The sequence below is a fragment of the Enhydra lutris genome, unplaced genomic scaffold (assembly GCF_002288905.1).
Source record: "Enhydra lutris kenyoni isolate GAN:26980312 unplaced genomic scaffold, ASM228890v2 scaffoldscaffold37, whole genome shotgun sequence".
Lineage (NCBI taxonomy): Eukaryota > Metazoa > Chordata > Mammalia > Carnivora > Mustelidae > Enhydra > Enhydra lutris.
Window position 1 is genome coordinate 6,829,720 of NW_019154121.1, and position 22,504 is coordinate 6,852,223.

At 43.1% G+C, this 22,504-nt stretch overlaps 1 protein-coding gene across 1 annotated transcript in view; it reads right to left on the reverse strand.

Moving 5' to 3' along the window:
• The window catches only part of LOC111154520 (angiomotin like 1), a 154,510-nt gene extending 134,482 nt beyond the window's left edge, over nt 1-20,028 (reverse strand). The window contains exons 1-2 of the mRNA XM_022514175.1: nt 19,952-20,028; nt 19,110-19,167 (exon numbers count right to left, since the gene is read on the reverse strand). Coding sequence (XP_022369883.1) covers nt 19,110-19,167; nt 19,952-20,028 — 135 coding nt within the window. The remainder of the gene's footprint in view (nt 1-19,109; nt 19,168-19,951) is intronic.
• Nucleotides 20,029-22,504: the final 2,476 nt, after the last annotated feature.

Sequence of the window (22,504 nt, forward strand, 5' to 3'; positions counted from 1 at the left end):
TTTCCTTCTCCTTTTGTGCTTTGCAGAACTTTTTATATTCCATTTAGACAATGCTTTTCCGTGGATGATAATACTCTCTTTACAAGATAATTGCCATGTCCAGCAGGAAATGGTTTCCTTAGGACAAAGTCATGTCTTATGCCCCTTCCATTGCTACCATCCACCCAGTAGCCCCATGCCTGGCCAGACATGGGGTCAGGCAATGCTGACCATTGGGTGAATGACATTGGCATACCTACGCTGGGAGACTCCAATGAGTCTGTGCCTGCAAACCCTTCACATAACTCAGGTTTCTATCAGCAATCACAACAAAAGGTTTGTCCCCATATTCTGCCATCCAGGCAGCACAATGCCCAAGTATATCCCGATGGAGTAGGAAAATCGAAAATAAATCTTTCATGAAAATTGGGTTCTCACGTAACTTGGGTTTGTTTCTTCACTTAGTGACCCTGGACAAACCACTTCATCCCCCTGGAGCTCAGTTTCCCTAGTGTGTGAAATAGGCTTCATAGAGCCCATTATTCTAGTTTTCACAAGGTTTTGTGAAACTTGTACGTCAACTCGACAGTCACCAAACAGTACGCAAACACATAGCACTGTCATCATTCAACAAATTTGCTTAGAGATATCACCTGCTAAGCAGCATAGAATTCCAACTGGTAGTTGCCCAGCTTGGGAGGTGGCATCGTTTGTGGGAGGCAGTATATCTTTACAGTCTAAATTGGGGGTAAGAGCTAAGACTTTGGGGACAGACATAGATCTAAATCCCAGGTCCCCCATTTCCTAGCAGTGATCAGAGAGCAAGGTATACAACTTTGTTGAGCCTCATTTTCCCCAGCCCTATTAAGGAATTGCAGCACAGCTTTGTGGGGTTGTTGTAGGGATTAAATGAGACGTATTTGCAATGTACCTACCATAGATCCTGGCCGGTAATACAACTCAATAAATAATGACAGTAGTTGGTTTTATTAAAATCATTATAAATTCCTGAAGCAGATTCACTTCCAGAAGTGACTCAGTCCCATCTGCAAACTTCATTCCTGGGGGAAACAGGATGAACTGTGATGGGCCATTAGGAAGCAGTCATCTGTCCCCAAATCCAGGCGGCTGGCTGGAACGCACTTGCAGGAAAAAGACGTGTGTGAAAAGTGCCTGAGAGTACATGTGTGAGACATCTGCTGTGTGCTGGACCCAGAAAGGAAGGGGGACAATGAGGCAGGAAGGAGCAAGGGAGGCAGAGACGCAGAGAAAGGGTCCATAAGGACTCGCCCAGGCAGAGCCATAAACAATGCCACCTGGATGTGGGATATTGGGAAACCATAGGAGAGGATTAAGTGGTTATATTTGAGAACAGGAACTGGGTTGCAGTCTCTAAGACAGGGACAAAAAGCCAGAATAAGACAGATTACCACAGCTCTGATGATGAACCAAACTGCCACAGCTCTGAAAACCGGGTATTAAAGGGGACCCCACCGCAAAGGTACGTCTTTCATATACAGATCTTTACATGCCTGTGCAAGGGGGAAATGTCAGAGTCACCATCTTTTTATTTTTATTTTTTTAAAAGATTTTATTTATTTATTTGACAGAGAGAGAGAGAGAGCAAGCACAAGCAGGGGAAGCAGCAGGCTTGTCAGGGAGCCTAATGCAGGCCTCTATCCCAGGACCTCGGGGTCATGACCCGAGCCAAAGGACGACACTTAACTGCCTGAGCCAAAGGACAACACTTAACTGCCTGAGCCACCCAGCTGCCCCTTGGAGTCACCATCTAATCCAACTGTCTGTGAGAAAGAAAACATGAGCCACGTGTATAATTGAAAACTTTTTTCTAATAGCCACTTTTAAAACAAAGTAATAAGATAGGTAAAATTAATTTTAATAATATTTAATCCACTATATTCAAAATAGTATTTCAAGAAGTAACCCATTGGGATGCCTGGGTGGCTCAGTCGGTTGAGCGTCTGCCTTTGGCTCAGGTAATGATCTGGGGGTCCTGGGATCGAGCCCTGCGTCAGGCTCCCTCTTCAGGGGGGATCCTGCTTCTCCTTCTCTCACCCTGCTAGAGCTCTCTCTTGCTATCTCTGTTCTTCTCTCTCAAATAAATAAATAAATAAAATCTTTAAAAAAAAAAAAAAAACAAACCCATGTCTTCCATATAACAAAATACTAATGACAACATTGGATTTCTTTTTTTCATACCAAGGCTTCAAACTTGGCACAAGCCACCCCTGGAGGGCTCTGCCTCCCCCTAGGGCACAGATCTAATTCCAAGGGAAAATAAATTCCATTCTCCTGAATTCCTGGGCTGTTAAGACCTTTTAAAAGCCCAAATAAGGGACGCCTGGGTGGCTCAGTTGGCTAGGCGGCTGCCTTCAGCTCAGGTCATGATCCCAGCATCCCGGGATCGAGTCCCACATCGGGCTCTTTGCTAAGCAGGGAGCCTGCTTCTCCCTCTGCCTCTGCTTGCCATTCTGTCTGCCTGTGCTCTCTCTCTCTGACAAATAAATAAATAAAATCTTTAAAAAAAAAGAATAAAAAAATAAAAGCCCAAATAAGTAGAGCTAAAAAAGACCTTTAGGGATATTCAGAGTGCAAGGGCCACAGACCCATTCCTGACTTTGCCCCTTAGCACATTGGCTTGAAATGACGCAGCTCCATCCTCCGATCCAGCCTTCACGGAGCCCTCACTTAGTGCTTGGCCTGTACAGGGGAATCATGATCCATGTTCTCTGCACTCTCCCACTCTAAGGGAAACTCTCACGCACTCACTTTTCCTCTCCATGCCCTCTCTGGCTCTGGTGAGCAGGGGTGGGCGGGCACACGACTCCATCAGCCATTCCATCCTTCTCTGTGGTCATCTGGTGTGAAAAAGCCCGCCCAACCAGGGACAGACCATTGCGGGCGAGCTGGGTCAGATCCTCCGTCGGGAACACAGAGGCAGAATCAGCCAAGGGACGGGGAGAAGCATCCGAGGAAGACGCGGAGCTACGGCAATATTGGGTTTCCAGTCAATCCTTAGGCTTCTTCAATTTCCTCTTTGATCTGTTTCCCAGATTTGGCTTCCAAAAGCCATCTCATTTTAACAAAGCAATTCTCCAGATGAAAGTATTTTGAAAGTCTCCTATGGGAGGGTCTCCAAGGAACCCTGGCTCCTGGAGCTCTCTTGGAACCTTCCAGAACCAACCACACTCTGGGTTCCTAAGGCACAGCTGTTGTGGGTTTTTTGTTTTGTTTTGCTTTGTTTTTGAGTTTCCATGAGATTCTTGTATCTTTTATGGTCATAATGATTTTAAAAGAATCTCTTACGTGTCAAGAAAGCCTGAAGGAGTCTAAACCTTGCAACAAAAAGGCCTACCACAGAGATGGATGCTTTCACACACATTTAAGCAAAGCTCTTTTCCACCACTCCCCTCCACACTTGTTTGCACTTGGTCTCATGCCAACACTTAGCCTGACAGAGAAGTGATGGATTACTTTGGGTTGCATTCCCAAGTAATTATATTCTGAAAAAGACCTCATCATCGTGGCCTTCTGGGGACACTTTGAGGCCTCATATCATCTACAGCAATGGTTCTCAACTGTGACTGAGTATCAGCACCACCTGGGGGTCCTGTTAAAATATGTTGATGCCCAGGCTCTCTCCCAGAGCTATGAAAACAGAACCTCTGGGGGCAGGTCCCTAAACATCTGTACTTTTTAAAAAACTCCCCAGGTCATTCGCATGTGGAGCTCTGATTGAGAAACACTCACCCACAGAATATGCCCTTATTCAGGCTTGGGTTTCTGGCAGAGAAAATCATATACTGTTCTTATTTATGAAGGAAATGCAAATTTTTTCAAGGATGCATAAAAAGTAAGGAATGATACAAAGTGAAAAGTAAATCTCACTCATCAGTAGACTCCCCAAATAGTTCCACTCCCTAGAGGTAATTATTACAGGATCTAGTGTGCCCCTCCAGGAGTTATCTGTGCCTATGCAAATACCTACTTTGTGTGTGTGTGTATATATATATCTATGTGTACACATATATATACATATGTGTGTATACATATATTTTTATGAATATGTTAATATACATACATACTCACTTGCATGCATACACAAATACACACGTCTTTTCTTATTGTGGCTGCCTTTTTCCTCTACTAATCTATCTTGCTTATTAACACAGAAACTATTGATAAGGAAAAATAATGACAGGATTTGAGAAGGTACCTACTTTCCGTAATACAACAAATTATAAAGCTAAAGTAACTAAAACAACATGATTTTGTTGGTGGGGTAAATTATTTATTTGCATAGATTAAGAAGTTTCAAAAGTAATCAATGAAATTGATTTGGCATATGGGAAAATCGGCATTTCAAGTCAGTGGGGAAAAGATAGACTATTCAATAGAGAGTATGGGGTTAATTGGCCATTTTTTAAGGTGGACTCCTATTTCACAGGGTGTATAAATTCAAGATCAAAATAAAATAAAATATCTAAACAATAAAAGAAAATCCCTAAGCATATTAGGAGAAATAATTTTATCCTGGAGTGGGAAAACTTTGCTAATGTATGAAATTTAGAAGTTCTAAAATAAAGGATAGACAGATTGCACTACATAAAATAAAAACGTCTCTAGAAAGAAAGACACAACAAAGAAAAGTACAATAAAAACAAGTGAAGGAAGACAATATTTACCGCATGTATAAAAAGATTAATATCCAGACTACAAAAGAGTTTCACACAGCAATAAGGAAATGACAATCAACAGAGACAGGCAAAGCTATAAACTGACGATTAACAGAGAAACAGACATTAACTATACACATATAAAAACACATTCAACCTCAGGATGCAGATTAAAACAATGCTGACTTTTTTCTTTTTTTCTTTTTTTTTTTTTTAAAGATTTTATTTATTTTTTTGGCAGACAGAGATCACAAGTAGACAGAGAGGCAGGCAGAGAGAGAGAGAGGAGGAAGCAGGCTCCCTGGTAAGCAGAGAGCCCGATGCGGGGCTCGATCCCAGGACCCTGGGATCATGACCTGAGCCGAAGGCAGAGGCTTTAACCCACTGAGCCACCCAGGCGCCCCCAATGCTGACTTTTTTCACTCATCACATTGTCCAAGTGTTCTAAAGCACTGGTTAATTTCAAGAGATGGTGACTTTTTGAAGAAATAGGTATGCTCCCATTTTGGTAGAAGAATAAATGGAGAGAACTTTTGAAATGGCGATTTGGCATATTCTGTAATGAAAGTTCATGTGTCCTTTGATCCAGCAGTTTCACTTCTAAGTATCTATCCTACAGAATACAGATGTAAACAAGTGAACCCCACGATCTCTGTAATGCAGCATTCCTAGTAACGGAAGAAAAAGAGAAACACTATAACGTCTCTCAATAAAGAGTTAAATGAAATAAGGTGTAGCTACACTGTAAATCCTATGCAACCATTTAAACAAATAAGGTGACTCTGATAGTCGATATGAAAAGTCATGATGATGATGTCAACTGTAGACAGCCAGGTACAAAACCATTTGTAAAGAGGATCCAATTTGTATAAGAAGGAAACACACACACACACACTTGCACACACATGCACACTTCTAATCACATAAAGAGCTGGAAGGAATAGTAAACTTTTCATAGAGATTATTTCTAGGGAAAGAAGAAAGAATGATTTCAGTCTTGGGAGGGTATGATGAGGCTTTGAAGGAGATGTTCATTTAACGTTATATATGTTTTATGTTTTTTATATTTTTTATATTATGAATTTAATATTTTTATATTATAACGATGCATGTTAATTTTGTAATTCTTTTGTAATAAAAAGAAGCAAGTCCTCTCATTTTTAACGTGTGCCCCTTCAATTGGGGGCTTATCATCCCCTCTTAAGTTTATTGGCCATCTGCATTTCTTCTCTTCTGACCAGCACGTTCATGTACTTGGTCTGTGTTTACTTTCTTTCTTATTTGATATACTATTTAAATTTTAGGAAATTTGTATTTAGGAAACAATATTCTACTATGTTACATAGGTACTGCAAATAACTTTTCTGTCTGCCATTTGAATTTTGATGTCATTTATACGGTTTTCAACTATATGTTGCACATTTTCTGTATTTAAATATACCGGTCTTTTTCTGTATAGTGTTTGGGTTGGGTACCATGCTTCAACACAAACCTGACACCTTATACAAAAAATTATCTTAAAACAGATTATGGCCTTAAATATAAAACTATAAAGCTTCAGAAAAAGATAGGATAAAATCTTTGAGGACTAGGAGCAGGCAAAAGTTCTTATACTTTGCACTAAAAGAATAATCCACAAAAGGAAAAATTAATAAGTTGGCTTTCGTCAAAGTTAAAAACTTTTGCTCTATGAAAAATCCTATTTACAGAGAGGGAGGAAATATTTGTAAACTGCACATCTGAAAAAGGACATGTCTCTAGAATATATAAAGAACTCACAAAACTCAACAGTGAAAAAACAATCCAGTTAGAAAATGAACATAAAACATTCATAGACATTTCCCTGAAGTAGATACACAGATGGCAAATAAGCACATGAAAAGATGTTCAACACCATTACCCATTCGAGAATGCAAATTAAAATGACAATGAGATATCATTACTGACCTATTAGAGCAGCTTAAACATAGTGTAACACCAAATGCTGACGAAAATGCAGAAAAACTCCATTACTCACACATTGCCGGTGGTAACGCAAGAGGCCACGGTCACTCTAGAACAATTTGGCAGTTCATTTTCAAACTAGAAATGGACTTAGCCCTAAGACCTGGGTACTACACTCTCAGGCTTTTATCCCAGAGAAATGATCATTTACATTCAGGCAGAAACTTGCACATAGATGCTCATATCATCTTTATGGGTAATGGCCCCAAGCTGGAAACAACCCTAATGTCCTCCGGTGGGTGAATGATTAAACAAACCGTGGTACATCTGTACTGTAGAATACGACTCAGCAATAAAAAAGAGCCAGCTAAAAAAAAAAAAAAAAAAAAAAAAAAAAAGAGCCAGCTATCTGTGTAACAACCTGGATGGATCTCAGAGACCTTATGCAGAGTGGAAACAGTCAATCTCATGCATGTAAACACTGCATGATTCTGGGGTGCCTGGGGGGGCTCAGTCGGCTAAGCAGCTGCCTTCAGCTCAGGTCATGATCCCAGGGTCCCGGGATAAAGCATTCCTTTTTCTGCTCAGCGGGGAACCTGATCCCCCCTCTCTCTTTGCCCCTCCCCTACTCCTGCTCACACTCTCTCTCAAATAAATAAACAAAAAAAATCTTTAAACACCGCATGATTCTATTTATGTAATGCTCCTGAAATAAAATGGCAGAGATGGACAACAGATTAAGGGCTTCAAAGGACTAGGGGTGGGAGGTGGATTCAAAGGAGTTGTAAGAAGAGAGCCTTGTGGTGACGGTACAGTTTTGTATCTCAACTGCTGAGGTAGTTAATGAAATTAACATGACAAAAATTACATGTAATTATATACATGCACACAAATGAGCACATGCATAGCTGATAAAAACCTATGATAAGATCTAATTGGTAAAGTTTCTGGACTGTGCTGATGTCAGCTACCTAGTTTTGACATTATGCTACAGTTATTCAAAACGTTAACACTGGGGGAGGCTGGCCCAAGCAGGCACACACTCACGAATCTATAAATATTTCATAAGACAAGTTTTTAAAAAAACACACAATTCAGCTATTCTTTAACAGAATGTTTGCATTATTCTTTGTTTAAAAAATCCACATGACTGAACTAACCATAAATTTCATGAGACAAGTCCGCCTAACATCAGCGCATAGATTAAAGTTTTAGTAACTCTTATTCACCAAGTATAAATAAAGCACGAGGACTTAACACTCAGATTTTGCTCTTAAAAATCATGCTATCCAACACCCTGACTGTTCTACCAAAGTGGTGGCATCTAGAAACGGTAACCTTAAGATTTCTGGAGTATGCTGGGTTCAGGATCCCAGCATAAGTCACCCAATTTAATTTTGTCCTTAAATAGAATTTTAAAAATAATAACAGTTAAAATGTACTGAGCACTGTGAGCACTGAACGACTCAACTACCTATTACACAGCAGAAGGTATGAAGAGGACTCACAAGAAATGAGAAAACACGGTCTTGGTTCCTACTTCACCCTTAAAGGAGAAAAAAATGCATACTAATGCTTTTTAAGTCCTTGGAAGTTTATCTGGCGGACGATAAGAAAAAATGGTCAGGGCACCTGGATGGCTCTGTCTGTTAAGTGTCTGCCTTGGGGTCAGGTCATGATCTCAGGGTCCTGGGATCAAGTCCTGCAGTGGGCTCTGTGCTCAGAAGGAAGTCTGCTTGTCCCTCTGACCCTCCCCCCGCTTGTTCTCTCTCTCTTTCTCTCTCTCTCAAATACATAAAGAAATTTTTTTAAAAAGCAATAAAAATGGTGGTAGAGTATTCCAAAAATAGATATTCAGTCTGATTTGAGTATTTATTGAATACTTACCCTGGGCACCTGTTGTGTGACTGATGGACCGAAGTGCAGGGCTTACCAAGGAGGCTGTGGCTTTGAAACTTGTCACGACAATGCCACCTGTGTGACTCCAACAATATCACTCCTACTACTGTTAACTGCTGCACATTCAGCCCGTCTTTAGGGTTCTACAGACATCATCGCATTTAATCTTCACGAGAACGTTGTGAGATGGCATTATTATCCAGATTTTAAAGATGGAGAGGCTGAGAATGGAGATGTCAAGATGCTTTCCCAGGTCAGAATTCAGATTGGAATCCAAGTCATCTGATAGCAAAATTCATGCTTTTACCACTCATGCATGTGTCTATCCCAAGCCTCCTGTTTTAATTCCTTTTTGCTGGTCTTTTCTAGGCGTCTCAGTGGCTTTCCAGCAGACCTCAGGATTGGGCATTTCCTTGACTTCTCATTGTTCTGCTCTGTCCCCTTCCCCCTGATCCCAGATCTCACGCAGAGGATGAAGCAGAGTCCAAGGAGCAGGTAGTGATCTTCCAGCAGAGCTTTGGGCAGTGACAGAAGCAGCTGAGAGAAGTGTGTGTGCACGTGCACGCGCATGCACATGTATGCGTCTAAGAGAATTGTTTTTCACTGATTTAGTTACAACGGTAAAACTAGTTGGCGAAGTGGTTGAGTCTCTTCCTCGGATCTTTTTAACTAAGACATTGTCTCCTTGGTGATCTGAGGCCCGAGACTATGCACAGAGAATTCTCTGGAGAGACCCCTCTACTCCTGCACACTCCCTTGGGGGTTCCATCCAGGCTGACTTCTGCAGAAACAAGACGGCCAGCTTGTTCCAGTTAGCTTTTGCTGCGAGACAACCACCTCTGAACTTAGATGATGGGGCTCTATGGGTTGACCGAGCTGAGCTGAGCATTTCCCAGTCAGGGTCCTTCCTATGCAGCCCTTCCCTAGTGGCCAGGTCTGGACTCCTCTGAAGGCTTCATTCCTGGAGCCTCAATCCAGGCTGGAAATGGTTGGAAAATGGTTGGAAAATGGTTGGAAAATCTGGGGCTATTTGGGCTTCCCTTCATGTAGCCTGTCCACCTAGTTGGCTTTCTGGCAGCATGATAGTCTCCGAGGAATTAGCAGGCATGCCCCCAGAGCTGGACTGTCCCCACTTGTAAGAGCCAATTCTGTGTCTCTCTTTCCAACCCCGCATTCAGCGCTCTCCCTTTGGTAGCCCGAAATCAGCCATGGTGGGAGGGAGTACTTATACTATGAAAACTGCCAAACCCTACACATCAGGGATCCCCCCCACCCACCTCCGCAAGAGCCAGGTTGCCAGCCCATGACTTTACACGATGCTGGCTTCCCCCAGAGGGAGTAAGCCAAGAACCCCCAGCAGGAAGCTGCAAAGCTTCTTAGAACCTAGCCATGGCTATCCCCAATGTCACTTTCTTCTTATTTTACTGGTCCAATGATTCCCCGAGGCTAGTTGTGATTCAACAGGAGAATTATCCTCCGTGTCCCACGGAAGGGTTGCAAAGCAATTGCACAGCACAGGACCCGGCCCAGAGTCGGTGCGCACACCAATGCTGGATGAATAAATGAATGAGTAAAGCCACTTCACACACTGCACAGCACTTAATTGGGGTGTCCTTAAGTCACCCTAAAAGGACAAAGTCTTCTGGGAAGCTCTGCTTCAGCATCAGAGTTCGATGATTCTGAAGTCCCCAACAAACCGAAATTGAAAATTGCTGGATACAGACCTACTTACACTCTGTCTACAGGTATTCACGGACCTGTTGGCACAAGCCTTCCCTGCTTATGTCCTCAACCGGTACTAGAGGCATGACGATCGCAGAATGCTTATTTTATAGCTGTTTTTATACCACTGAGGGCTGCTTTGCCTCCCTAAGCAAACTGCAAATTCTTTTAAGAGAGTTCTCATGTATTTCTTTGCCATTCCTTTTTTCTACTGTGCCCAAAGCAGATAATTATACACACACACACACACACACACACACACACACATACTCACACACGCACAGATACCTCAAAGATACATGATACTTAGAGATTATAAGCCTTAAAAGGAATGGAAAGCAGAAAAGGAACTAAAAATTCTTAATTGCTGGGTTTCAGAGAACCTTCCCGTCTAACTGTTAGATTCATCTAGCGACGTCGGCATTATTACTTCCATTCCGTCTCACAGCTGAGGAAAACAAGTCTCAAGAAGGCTTTCCTCTTTGGTCAAGGCCACGCTAGGAAGAGGAGCTGGGATTCAGCTGTAGACCTGCACGGTTCCCAAGCGTGAGCTCAACATATCCCTCAGGCCATTTCCCCGCTGTAGTATACACCCCCCCGCCTTCCCCCATTCCCTCTGCCTCCCCTCTTGAAGTATCTACAGAAGTCATAACAGTCCTGATGCTTCCAAACCCCCGAGAGAGTAGTAAGTGTCTCAAGTTCTACTCTTGTACAACATGTCCTTTAAAAGCTTGGAAACACAGGAAGTGAAAAACGTCTTCTACTGAGATAGGAGTGAGCCTGACAGGAGGGAGGTCAAGTTAAGAGGCCACCATGATAACTCAGGGAAGGGTGTTGGTGGGTCAGACCAAGGGAGTGGCAGTGAGCAAGATGTGAACATTTTCGAGGGATAGTAAGGAGGCAGAATCACCAGATTAGGGATGGACTGGACTCTGCGGGTGCCGACTGACCATGGCAGAATCATGCCGGCTGCACTGGAAAGGGGAGAAGAGACGGAAAGCCTGGAGGAGAGGCCTCCATGTTCCTGGAAGGAGGTGATCCTGGCTTGAATGAGGAAAACAGCCATGGAGGTGGGAGAATGGATGGCTTTGAGAGGCAACCTGGAGGCAGAATCTGCTGGATGTGTTGGCAAACTAGATGTAGGAATGCAAGGATGGAGGAGGGGTCCACGATGAAGTTCAGAAATCTGTCATGGAAAACCAGCAGCTTTTTGCTGAGCTGGGGAACACAGAAGGGGGAGCAGATTTCAGGTCAGGATGAATTCTGGACATGCCAAGTTTGAGGCGAACCTGCAAGCCAGAGCTGACAGCCAGTAGGCAATTGCATTTAAAACAAAACAAGCATCTCATTGAAATGAGATTCTTCGCTCCCTTCAAAGGTTAGAGATGAACGCCCCCATACCCTGTGTGGCAGGGTTCTGTGTCAAGGAGGAAAAGGGCTCCGTGATTCTCAATGTTTTTACTCCATGGTATGGTTCAGCTCTTTCTCCAAAAGCCACCTATCACCCCGCAGGTGCCTCCGTCATGACCAAGATGTCTTTATTGAGACTTCCAGAGCCAGTAAGAGCTGTGCGATTCAATCAGTGACAGAGCCTGTTATAACTCATCGAAAGTGTAGCAGGGAGCTTCCAGTAAGTCCCTAGGACCGCAGGTCTACCCGCAGACATGCACCCCAACTCTCATGCTCCCTTCCTACGAATTCCTATGGCCGGGCGCTGAGATGCATTCCTACCCTTCTGCGCCACACAGCAGCTCAGCCATTGTTTACACAAGGTCCCTGCATGTTACAACAGGGAGCTGGGGCCCCTTTGTTTCCTGCTATACTCTGGCAAAGGAAGGCTCTCCAGAGAGCTGTTGCTTTTCTGCACATCAGCTTTTATCAAGAGACCCTCCTGGGGGGTGGGGAGGGTCACGAAGCCAAACACAAAACCAGTTGTCAGGACGGACAGCCCCAGCCCAGAGGAGACCACTCATTGCCGCTTCACCCGCATGCTGGTTATACAGCAGGAACCTGAAACCAAGCCCAGATTCGATTTCCATGCCCCCCCGCCCATGAGAACCAGCCCCTGCAGCTTGGAGCTGAGTGGGGGTTCTGCTGGCCCAGCTCAGAGTCTACCGGCCTACAGGGTGGACACCAGTTGGCGGGGACCCAGCCCTCCTCCTCAGCCAGCGTGTCCCTCGACCTGCCTCCCATTCTACCCAGAGATGCCCTGCAAAACCCCCCTCAAAGCAAGCTTCTCCAGATGGAAACCCACAAAAGCAGAGCTTCCTTACCTGGGAGAAGTTCCTGGTGACCGCGAGGAGGAAAAAACACCACGTTCTAACAGAAGGGACGGGGACTTACAGGGCCAATCTGTTGGTTTTAAAAGAAGAAAGGTGACTTCATCCCCTGGTGCCGTGGAGTTTAAAAGAGCAATGAGTGCTCCCTAGCTGAGCCAACTCTGTCTCATCGGTGATGACTCCATCCAAATTATGCAGCCACTGCCCAGACATGCTCAGCCTTCGGAAGGTAAATTGCTGGAATCCGACCAGCCCTGTTGTTTTCAAAGAGCTTCCGAAAGTCCTGAACACCAATCACTTTAACTGGCACCAGAGATAGGGAAACGAGCACTTATTTTCCCTGAGTCATATCATTACCTTCCGAGAATCCAACTGTCTGAAAAATAGCGTTCTAGGGAAGGAAAACAGATATTTAAACTTCTGAGAGGTCAAAATTCTTGGGGAAGGAGAAGAGACAAAGGACAGAGAAGAAACAAGAAGATTTCAACCAGGAGGAGGGGCGGTGGTGAGCTGCTGGGATGATCACCTTGCCAAGAGGTTTTCAGAGCTGGTGGATTTGCAAGCACGTAAAGGTGATAAAGAGGTGACGGTCTGGACGTGGCAGAGGGGAAAGTATGCAGTTAAGCCATGGGATGAGTCACTGTATGGAAAGAAAGCGTGGCAGCCTTTCTAATGAAGGCAATTTATTTTTATTTACTTTTTACTGAGTATGGTGCCACTCAAGCAATTCGGGGTCCATTGTGACAGCTCAAAACATGCCCACATTCCACGAAGAATGTTGGGGAAAATCGACGCTTAAGGAAGGAATTTTCTCTTTTGTGTGCTAGGTGAGGCTGGAGCAATTGCATTTGTAACGTGGGATTCAAGGTCATGTCAAGTGACCGAGTAGGCCAGCCACCTCTCCTTGACGCTGTGTCCCCAAGCTAAACTTTGGGCAGAACTTCTGGCCCAAAGAAGGAATGGTAATTGGTGTGACCTGTGCTGGAAGTGGGGCAGAGGGTCGAGCTTAGCAGCCCTACTACACTTTCTCTCTCTCCTCGACTTCAGGAGAGTGTAAGGTGACTTGGAGTCACTAGGCATGTGTCCAATATCTTGCTGAGCTATTTTGAGGCTTTGAGGATCTTCTCGTGTTAAGTTTCACTCCTGAGAGGGTAAAACAAGAAAAAAAAATCTCTTCTGTTTAGATAGAGGCATTCAGGTCCAATTTCAGCAAGGGAAAGTTTTTGAATCGAGAGATTGAAGAAATGTCAACAAGGTTTGTAAAAGGAATTGGCAAGTCTTCTAGTCGGAGTGTCAATAACGACATATAATTTTTATGGTGTTTCCAAAGTTAGTTGTAGATGTTGATACATGCCCCCAAATACTTCAATATAATAAGTAGAAGAAGAGCAGATATTAGCAATGGTAAGATCAAAAAGGGGCAGGAGACACTCAGTTCCTCATAGTATCTTCAAAACTTGACATAGAGAATAGCACACAGTAGGTATTCAGTAGCTAGAGAGTAAATGGTATCAGACAATCCCTCTCTGCTCCAGATTTCTAGAACAGATCCCTTGAGAACTCTTTAAAGTCACCGACTACAGAGAGCAGGAGCCCGTGGGTCTTAGGAAATGCCTCAGCCCCTGGGTTCACTGTTGAAGTTAGAATAGAGCACAGAAAGCCAATTTCTGGACCCAGTAGCCTCCTTAGTCTGTTCCCCTAGACATAAGCTAGATTCTACTGTCTTTTTCTAGGGCCAGGACTCCATCTTACAGGTGATCTGCCAATTGGCCTCAATTGTCTTTTGTTCTCAATATTCTATCATAAAATTTCCAAACAAGGTTCCTTCAGCTGACCTTTCACTGTATTGCTTTCTCATATATTGATTCTCTAACCATCCAGCAGCTCATATAATTTTTATGGTGTTTCCAAAGTAAGTTGTAGATATGGATACATTCCCCCAAATACTTCAATATTATTCACAAAAATTCACTATTTCTTTACAATGCCAATACTTCCTTACAATTTCTTTTCAGATGAAATTCATTTATGATGAAATGAAAAACATCACCAGCATACCATTTGATGAGTTCCTATAAATACATACACCTGTGCGATTCAAACCCCTATCAAGGTACAGAACATAATCATCACCCTAGAAATTTTCCCCAAGTCTATTCCCAGCAAACTCCTGGTTCAGCATTCTTAGAGGGAATGAATCTTATTTTTTTCACCATAGATCAATTTTGCTTATTCTAGTGCTTCATATAAATAGAATCATAAAATTGGTATTCCTTTGTGGAAATTTTTGTGCCATCAGGAGGTTTTTAGGATTCATGCCTCCATTTTGTCGCTTGTATCAGTAGTTTGTTTCTTTGCATGGATGGGTGGTTTTTTCCTGTATGGATAGGCCACAGTTTGTTTATTCAGTCTTCTGTTGATGGACACCTGATCTTCCAGTCCAGGGCTATGATGAATAAAGCTAATAGGAACCTTTCAGACACATCCTTTAGTGGACATGTGTTTTTGTAAGCCTTGGGTAGATACCGAGGAGTGGAATGGGTGGGTCTTAGTGGAGGTGTGTATTTAATTTATGAGAAACTATATAATTTATAAGAATTTACATCTTTTCCAATGTTCTCATTTTCCTCCCCTACCAACAATTTATAAGACTTTTAGTTGCTTCGCCAAATGTTCTGACAACATTTGGTGTTGTCAGCGTATCTTTGCTGGTGAATGTCTCATGGCGTCTCGCTGTGGTTCTAACTTGCATCACCTTGATGACTACAGCTGTTGAATTTTTTTTTTTTAACGTATTTATGGGCCATTCATTTACCATCTTTTGTGAAGTCTCTGTTCAGATCTTTTGGCCAGTTTTAAATTGAGTTGTTGGTCATCTTGGTATGGAGGTTTAGGAGTTCTTAATATATCCAGGATACCAATTTTTTGTCAGAGACATTTCTCAAGTATTTTCTCATGCCCTCTGGCCTGCATAAGAAAGACATTTTCTTAAGGATGCTTCTTCTGATGAACAGGGATTCCATTTTGACTGTATTTTTTTCTTCTTCAGTTTTTGTCTTCCCCCAAGGCATGAAGATGTTCTCCTATGTTTTCTTCTAGAAATTCTGTAGTTTTAGCCTTTATGTTTAGGCCCATGGTCCATTATAAATTGATTTTTGTGGGTGGTATGAGTTAGGGCCAGGTTGATTTGTTTCCATGTGAATATGGAGTTATGTCAATACCATTTGTTGAAAGCCTTTCCTTTCCCAATCAGGCTGCTTTGAAAATTTGGTCTATTTCTGTCTGGCCTCTTCATTCTGTCTTACCAATCTGTTGATCCTTGTGTCAGCACCATACTGTTTTAATGACCATAGCTTTAGGGTAAGACTTGAAGTCAAGTGGTGAAGTAACCTTGACTTCTTTTTTCAAGACGGCTTTGAAGTCTAAGTTCTGTGCATTTCTACAGAAATTTTAGCATCATTTTGTCAATTCTTTTTTTTTAAAGAATTTATTTTTTTATTTGACAGAGAGAGATCACAAGTAGGCAAAGAGGCAAGCAGAGAGAGAGGAGGAAGCAGGCTTCCTGCTGAGCAGAGAGCCCGATGCAGGACTCGATCCCAGGACCCTGACTGAGATCATGACCTGAGCTGAAGGCAGAGGCTTAACCCACTGAGCCACCCAGGTGCCCAATTCTTTTCTTTAAATCAATTTTTAAAAATGTTTAGTTATTTATTTCACAGAGAGAGAGAGCGCGAAAGAGGAAACACAAGCAGAGGGAGTGGGGGAGGGAGAAGCAGGCCTCCTGCTGCACTGGGAGCCTGACATGGGGGGCTCAATCCCAGGACCTTGGGATCATGACCTGAGCCAAAAGCAGATGCTTAATGACTGAGACTCTCAGGCACCCCTCAGTTTGTAAATTTTGACTAAATAGCATCATAGGATTAGGATTAGGATTAGGATTAGGATTGTGCTGAATCCATAGATCAGTTTGCTGATTACCATTTTAACAATGGTGAGTCTTCCAAAACCATGAGCTTGGCATATCTCCCCATTTATCTACATCGATTTTTTCACAGCATTGTTTTGTTCATTTTCTCTTTGTCATTAATTTTCACAGTTTGACTATGGTTCCCCTAAGTGTTTTTATTTTTGTTTTGTTGTGTTTTTTTTTAAATATAAATCTTTTTTGGAGTTTATTGGGGTTTTAAAGTCTGTAAATATATGTCTTTTACCAAATTTATGAACTTTTCAGGGCACCTGGGTGGCTCAGTGGGTTAAGCCTCTGCCTTCGGCCCAGGTCATGATCTCAAGGTCCTGGGATCAAGCCCCGAATCAGGCTTTCTGCTCAGTGGGGGGCCTGCTTCCCCCTCTCTTTCTGCCTGCCTTTCTGTCTGCTTGTGATCTCTCTCTCTGTCAAATAAATAAAAATCTTTAAAAAAAATTTTTATGAACTTTTCACCCATTATTTATTCAAATACTTTTGGGTCATTCTCTCTCTTTCTCCCCTAGTTCTAGGACTCCAATTACATGTACTTTAGACCTTTTGATAATGTTGCAAAGATCTATGAGTCTCTGTACATGTATTATTAAATCTCTTTTACTCAGTTTGGATCATTTTTGTTGATCTGTCTTCTAATTCCTTGACTTTTGCTTCTTTGAGCTCCCTGTGCTTTTAAAAATGTCCATTACATTTTTATTTAAAGATATTTATTTTCCAGTTCTTATACTTTCACTTGGTTCTTTTTTATAGTTTCTTTTTTTTATTATGTTCAATTAACCAACATATAATACATCATTAGTTTTTAATGTGGTGTTCAATGATTTATCAGCGACATATGACACCCTGTGCTCATTATCACATATGCCCTTTTCTATAGTTTCTATTCATCTGCTGGGATTTCTATACTTTCATTTATTATGAACATATTTTCCTTTATATACTTGAGCATAGTTGTAGTAACTTCCTTAAAGTTCTTGTCAATTAACTACATCACTCTAGGTCATCTCAGAGTTGGTCTCCACCAATTATCTTTCCTCTTTAATGAGTCATGTTTTCCTGTTTTGTTGTTTTTTGAATAATTTTGGAGTGTATCCTGGTCTTTATGAGTGATATGTTGCAGAAATTCTGGATTCTATTCTGCTTTTCTGAGGAGTATTGACTTTTTTTAAATTCAGGCTTTTAAAGTGGTTGAACTCAAATTGTAAGACCTTATCTCCCCATGTAACATCTAGAAGTTCAGGTCAGCTCTTTAAGCTAGAGCTGGGATTTTTAAAATCTGCCTCTTGCCTATGTGGTTCAAGGATCATCCAGAGATCAAAGTAGACTTTATCTATTGAGCTAGAGGGCCTCCCTTCTGCTCAGCATATTGATAGATACGGCCTTGTTCTTAAACTACAAGCTATAAGGCAGGAAACTCATCCCACGTCTACCTCTTCTTCCAGTAATTTAGTCTCCTCTGGTTTCTGTAGAGTTTTGTTCTCTCCTCAGTTCCTTCAACTGATTGTGCTTATATTTTGTCCAGAGTTTATAGTTACTATCTATAAGAAGTACAGTCCAATAGGAGCTACTTGGCCATACCAGAAGGCTTCAATTACCTTTTGAGTCTTTTTTTTTTTTAGTTTACCTTCAACATGATAATTCATAGCTCTTTCTTGGGATACAAAGTATGTTTCATCTCAAGCACCACCTCAGACTGGTAATGTTGAAAGGGATACTGAGCTTCAGCAGAAAAGCATGACGTAATCAACAAATAATGTCTGCCTCCGACATAGGAGGGGAAGCGGAACCCCAATCTTTGTAAGTTCTAATATAGTTATTTACAAAACAATGCATGACACTTAGCAGTTTGCGTCTACTAGGACATCTCCCTGAAGTCAGTGTACTGTATTTGTTTGTCTGAGGGTTAACCTTCTTCTAGGTGTAAACTTTATGAGAACAAGAATTGTGTTTGTGAAAGTCACTCCCCCATGCCCAGCATTTGTCATGTGAGATGACAGGCTCTCCATAAATATTTGGTGAGTGACTGAGAACCCAGCTGAATGTTTGTTTTGGTTTTACTTTTCAAAATTATACAATCAATGTGAAGAAGCAAATAGAGAACACGGGTTAGCAGAAATAAGATAAATCAAATCACCTCACTTTCCCCCCTAGACATAATCATTATTACAATATTTTTTCCCACCTAGCTTTTTGTTACCCTTCAAATTTTTATTCTCAACCTTGGGTGCATATTAGAATTATCTGAGAAGATTTGAAAAGTCATTCATGCCACACCCCAAGCCAATTTATTCACATTCTCAGGGACTGACTTTGGCCTAAGTATTTTTTTTTTTTAATTCCAGAGATGATGCCAATGTGCCGTGAAAAGACCTAAAGATGTCCCAGCCAGCTCTACCAGAGGTCTTTCAGATGTTATTTTCTGTCTCCTAGATGACAAAGTCTTTGCCTTCCAGGAGAATTCAGAGAAGGCAGGACTTGAAGTCACTCAACACGAAACAATTAGAAATCCAAAAGACAACAAACGTACCTAATCAAGAGCCTAGCTTCAGAGAAACTGAGGCCAAGTGTGCCAGGAGCATCACACCTGAGAGCAGCCAGAGGTGGACTCACCTGTACTTCTTCCCCCTTGGCAGAGCCCTGCCAGTTACGCTGAGGGAGCCTTCTCCTTCTAAAAAGGTTTGGAGAAAGGGGCACGGTGACATGTTAGAATCATAGGGGACGCTGATTACACCCCTCCCTTCTTTGAAAACTTCTGGTTTGTAGGCTCCTAGGTCCCCAGGCTCCTGGCCTCTGCCCTCTCTTTTGGGAATGCTATTTTAATTCTTTACCTGACTTTAGAATTCAAGAAGACCGCCTTCAACCAGAAGCTCTTCTATAGTCATGTTCCTCCCTATCTGGTGAGCTGGGCATTAACATCTCTTACCACTCTGTTTCTCTAGCTGCCCGAGGAGAACTGGAGCACAGAGCCTAGTTTTTGACCTAAGCTGCACACAGAAGTTCCCAGGAGATTGTGAAGTACCTATTCTTGGGCCCCACCCAAGAACAATCAACACAGAATCTCTAGGTGCCCTAGCCCTGGTATGTTTGTCAAGGCTTCCCCGGAAATTGGGACATAACTGAGGGTGGCAAATATCAGGGAAGCAGCTTGGGGGCTCCCGTGGGTTGTGAGTGGGTTTGAAATCTTCCTTCCTACTACTCTGGAGGCAGCTTAGAGGAAAGTACCAGAAACTTACATTAAACAGGCTAGGGTTTGACTCCCTGCTTTGCCATTTACTAGCTATGTGACGCACACTAAGTCACTGAACGTGTCAGACATGGAGTTTAGTTAACCGGTAAAAGAGGTGAAACGGTAGAGCCTACCGGTGAGGTTCCAGGAGACTCCGTATACAAAGTATGTTTACCTAATAAACATCAGCTCCCTTCCCTCCCTGCACCCCTCACCATCACCCTACCTGAGCATTGCAATAGGAGCCACGGGCAAGCTCTGGCTTGGTGTGGTGCTGTCTCTCCTTGATCTGACCGTGACCATGACGTCAGTCTGGATTTGCAGCCCTGGTCCCTGGGTCTGGCCTTCTGATCCCAGCTTCTGAACTTGATCCGGCTCTTCTTTCCTGCCTTGCAGGTTCCGGGCCCAGTTTCCATCACCTGTTTCTGTTGCTCAGCAATAAGCCCCAAAGGGATGGTTTCTAAAAGTAACTGGCCCCATGTTGCTCCAGCTGAGTTTTAGCACCGGGAGGGGGTGGGGCTAATTTTAGACTTGTCCTGGATTAACATCTGAGAAGAGGCGAGGCCAGGCAAATCCAACCTGGCCCTGAGTTTCTGGGTTGGAGTTTACGAGAAAGGTTGGGGAGATGTTGCCACAGGCTTTGTGTACCGGTATCATGCTGGGCACCTTATTTGGAAGCATCTTAAACCAGTTGCCTCAAAATCTGCTTGAATTTGTGCTTCGGGTGCTGTGCTGAGGAGAGTAACCACAATATAAACCAGGATTTTTGAATATGCTAATATTTGTACCAAGCCAGGATGGATTATTAGCTAGGTTTACCTCAGGGACAGGCTCTGACAGGTGTGAGCAGGGCCCCGGGCCTGAGACCCTGCAGGAAAGAGGCTCATGAGAAAATAGAAAAGGTTATGGCTGTATTTGCGTTTTAGAGGAGCTGAGGGAGAAATGAGATGGAGTGGTGCAGTGATGTCCTGGCTGAGAGAAGCAAGGATGGCATGGAAGCTTCCAGAGCAGGCCTGGCCCAGAGTAGACGATTAATGACCGCTTGCAGCCTGAGTGTGGAATGAGAGGCTTCTAAGGTCGGGAAGAGATGCTCTGAGGCGGCTTCATGAGTGTCTTGTGCTTCAGAAGGAAGGGCAACTAAGTCTGGGTGCACAAGGGCTGTGCCGGGGACCCACAGCATCTGGAGGGATTGGTATCCTCTAGGTCAAGGAAAAGCAGGAGCGAAATGAACTCTTCTATAATCAGGACTATAGACTAGCAACAAAGAAGGGTTGAAACAACACTCCCCTCCCCATTAAGAGATAACCACCATTCCACCACTTAATGCTGCATGATCTCATGCAAGTTACTGCATTACTTGGAGCCCATTTCCCCACCTGTTTATTTAACACTCACCAGCAATTTATTGAGCACCTACTACATGTGCCAGCCACTGGGATACTTTAGTGAACAGACAAGCTTCTTGCTTTTAACAATTTGGTGGAGAGGCAGACTAGAGAAAAGGACGGTCATGAAGACAGGTGGTGTTATGGGCTATGAAGGACACCACAGGACGACGTCGTGGAGAATATTCTGGATAGGGAAAGCTTCTGTGAGGAGGTGTCATTGGAACTAAGCCCTGAACAGTGAGAGGGAGCCAAGTCTGAAGAACATTCTAGGCAGAGGGAACAGCAAGGGCAAAGAGCCCCAAACAGCAAAGAACTTGATCAGTATGAAGAATAGAAAGGAGGCCAGTGTGGATGGCGACAGTGAACTGAGGAAGGGGACTGAGGGAAGGTGAGAGAGGGGGACCGGGACACGCAAGGCCTACAGGGAAAATGATTCCCATCTCTTGGCATTGAGGCCAAGCAGGAAGAAGATGGAACCGTGGGTCAGACTCTGAGGGCAGAGGAGGTGAAGTGTCTGTGATGGGGGAGCCCTTGGGACCCAGATCCTTAGAAATGCATCCGGAAGCCAACTGGGGCCAGATAGGTTGGAGCCCTTATAAGAGAAAAAAAAAAAAAAAAAAAAAAAAAAAACACTTTAAATCTGTCTAGGACACAACCTTTTTGACTAATGTAATTCCAAATCACTTCTGGGAGGAAGTGAGCATTCCTGAAAAAATGATTAACCAATCCATTTTCTTACTAACTTAAAAGAGATTAAGCTTTGTTCTGTGAATCTAATCCCCCGAACCTGTGATCTGCCATCACTCAATTGTCTTAGTGTTTAGTCAATTGTTTAAACAAACGGATCTCTTTCCTTCCTGTGTCTTAGACTAGTAATGAACTAGCTGATCTCTTTTCCTATCAGATGTCCCTACCAGAAGTGAATCTTTGACTTAACCTACTGGAGACCTTTTCACTTGTAGCAAGATTGTAATAAAACACCGAACTGCGTGGAGCACCTGGGGGGCTCAGTCGGTGAAGCATCTGACTCTTGATTTTGTCTCAGGTCATGATCTCAGGGTCCTGGAATCAAGCTCCACATTGGGCTCTGTGATCAGCCAGGAGTCTGCTGGAGATTCTTTCTCTCTCTCTCCCTCTGCCCCTCCCCAGCTCACGTGCTCTCTTTAAAAAAAAAAAAAAAAAAAGCTGAAACAAACAAAACATTGACCTGTGCCTTCAACTGAATTTCCCCACCTATAACCCCACAGAGTGGGTAGCCAGTAGGCATGAGAACCTTCCTCATTTTCTGTGAACGGGTCCACAGCTGTGCGCTTGTTGTCTCCAGAGGCACATGGCCCTAGCCATGGGCCTTCTGCCCAAATCCTGTTCCGACAGTCCTCACAAGTTGATGA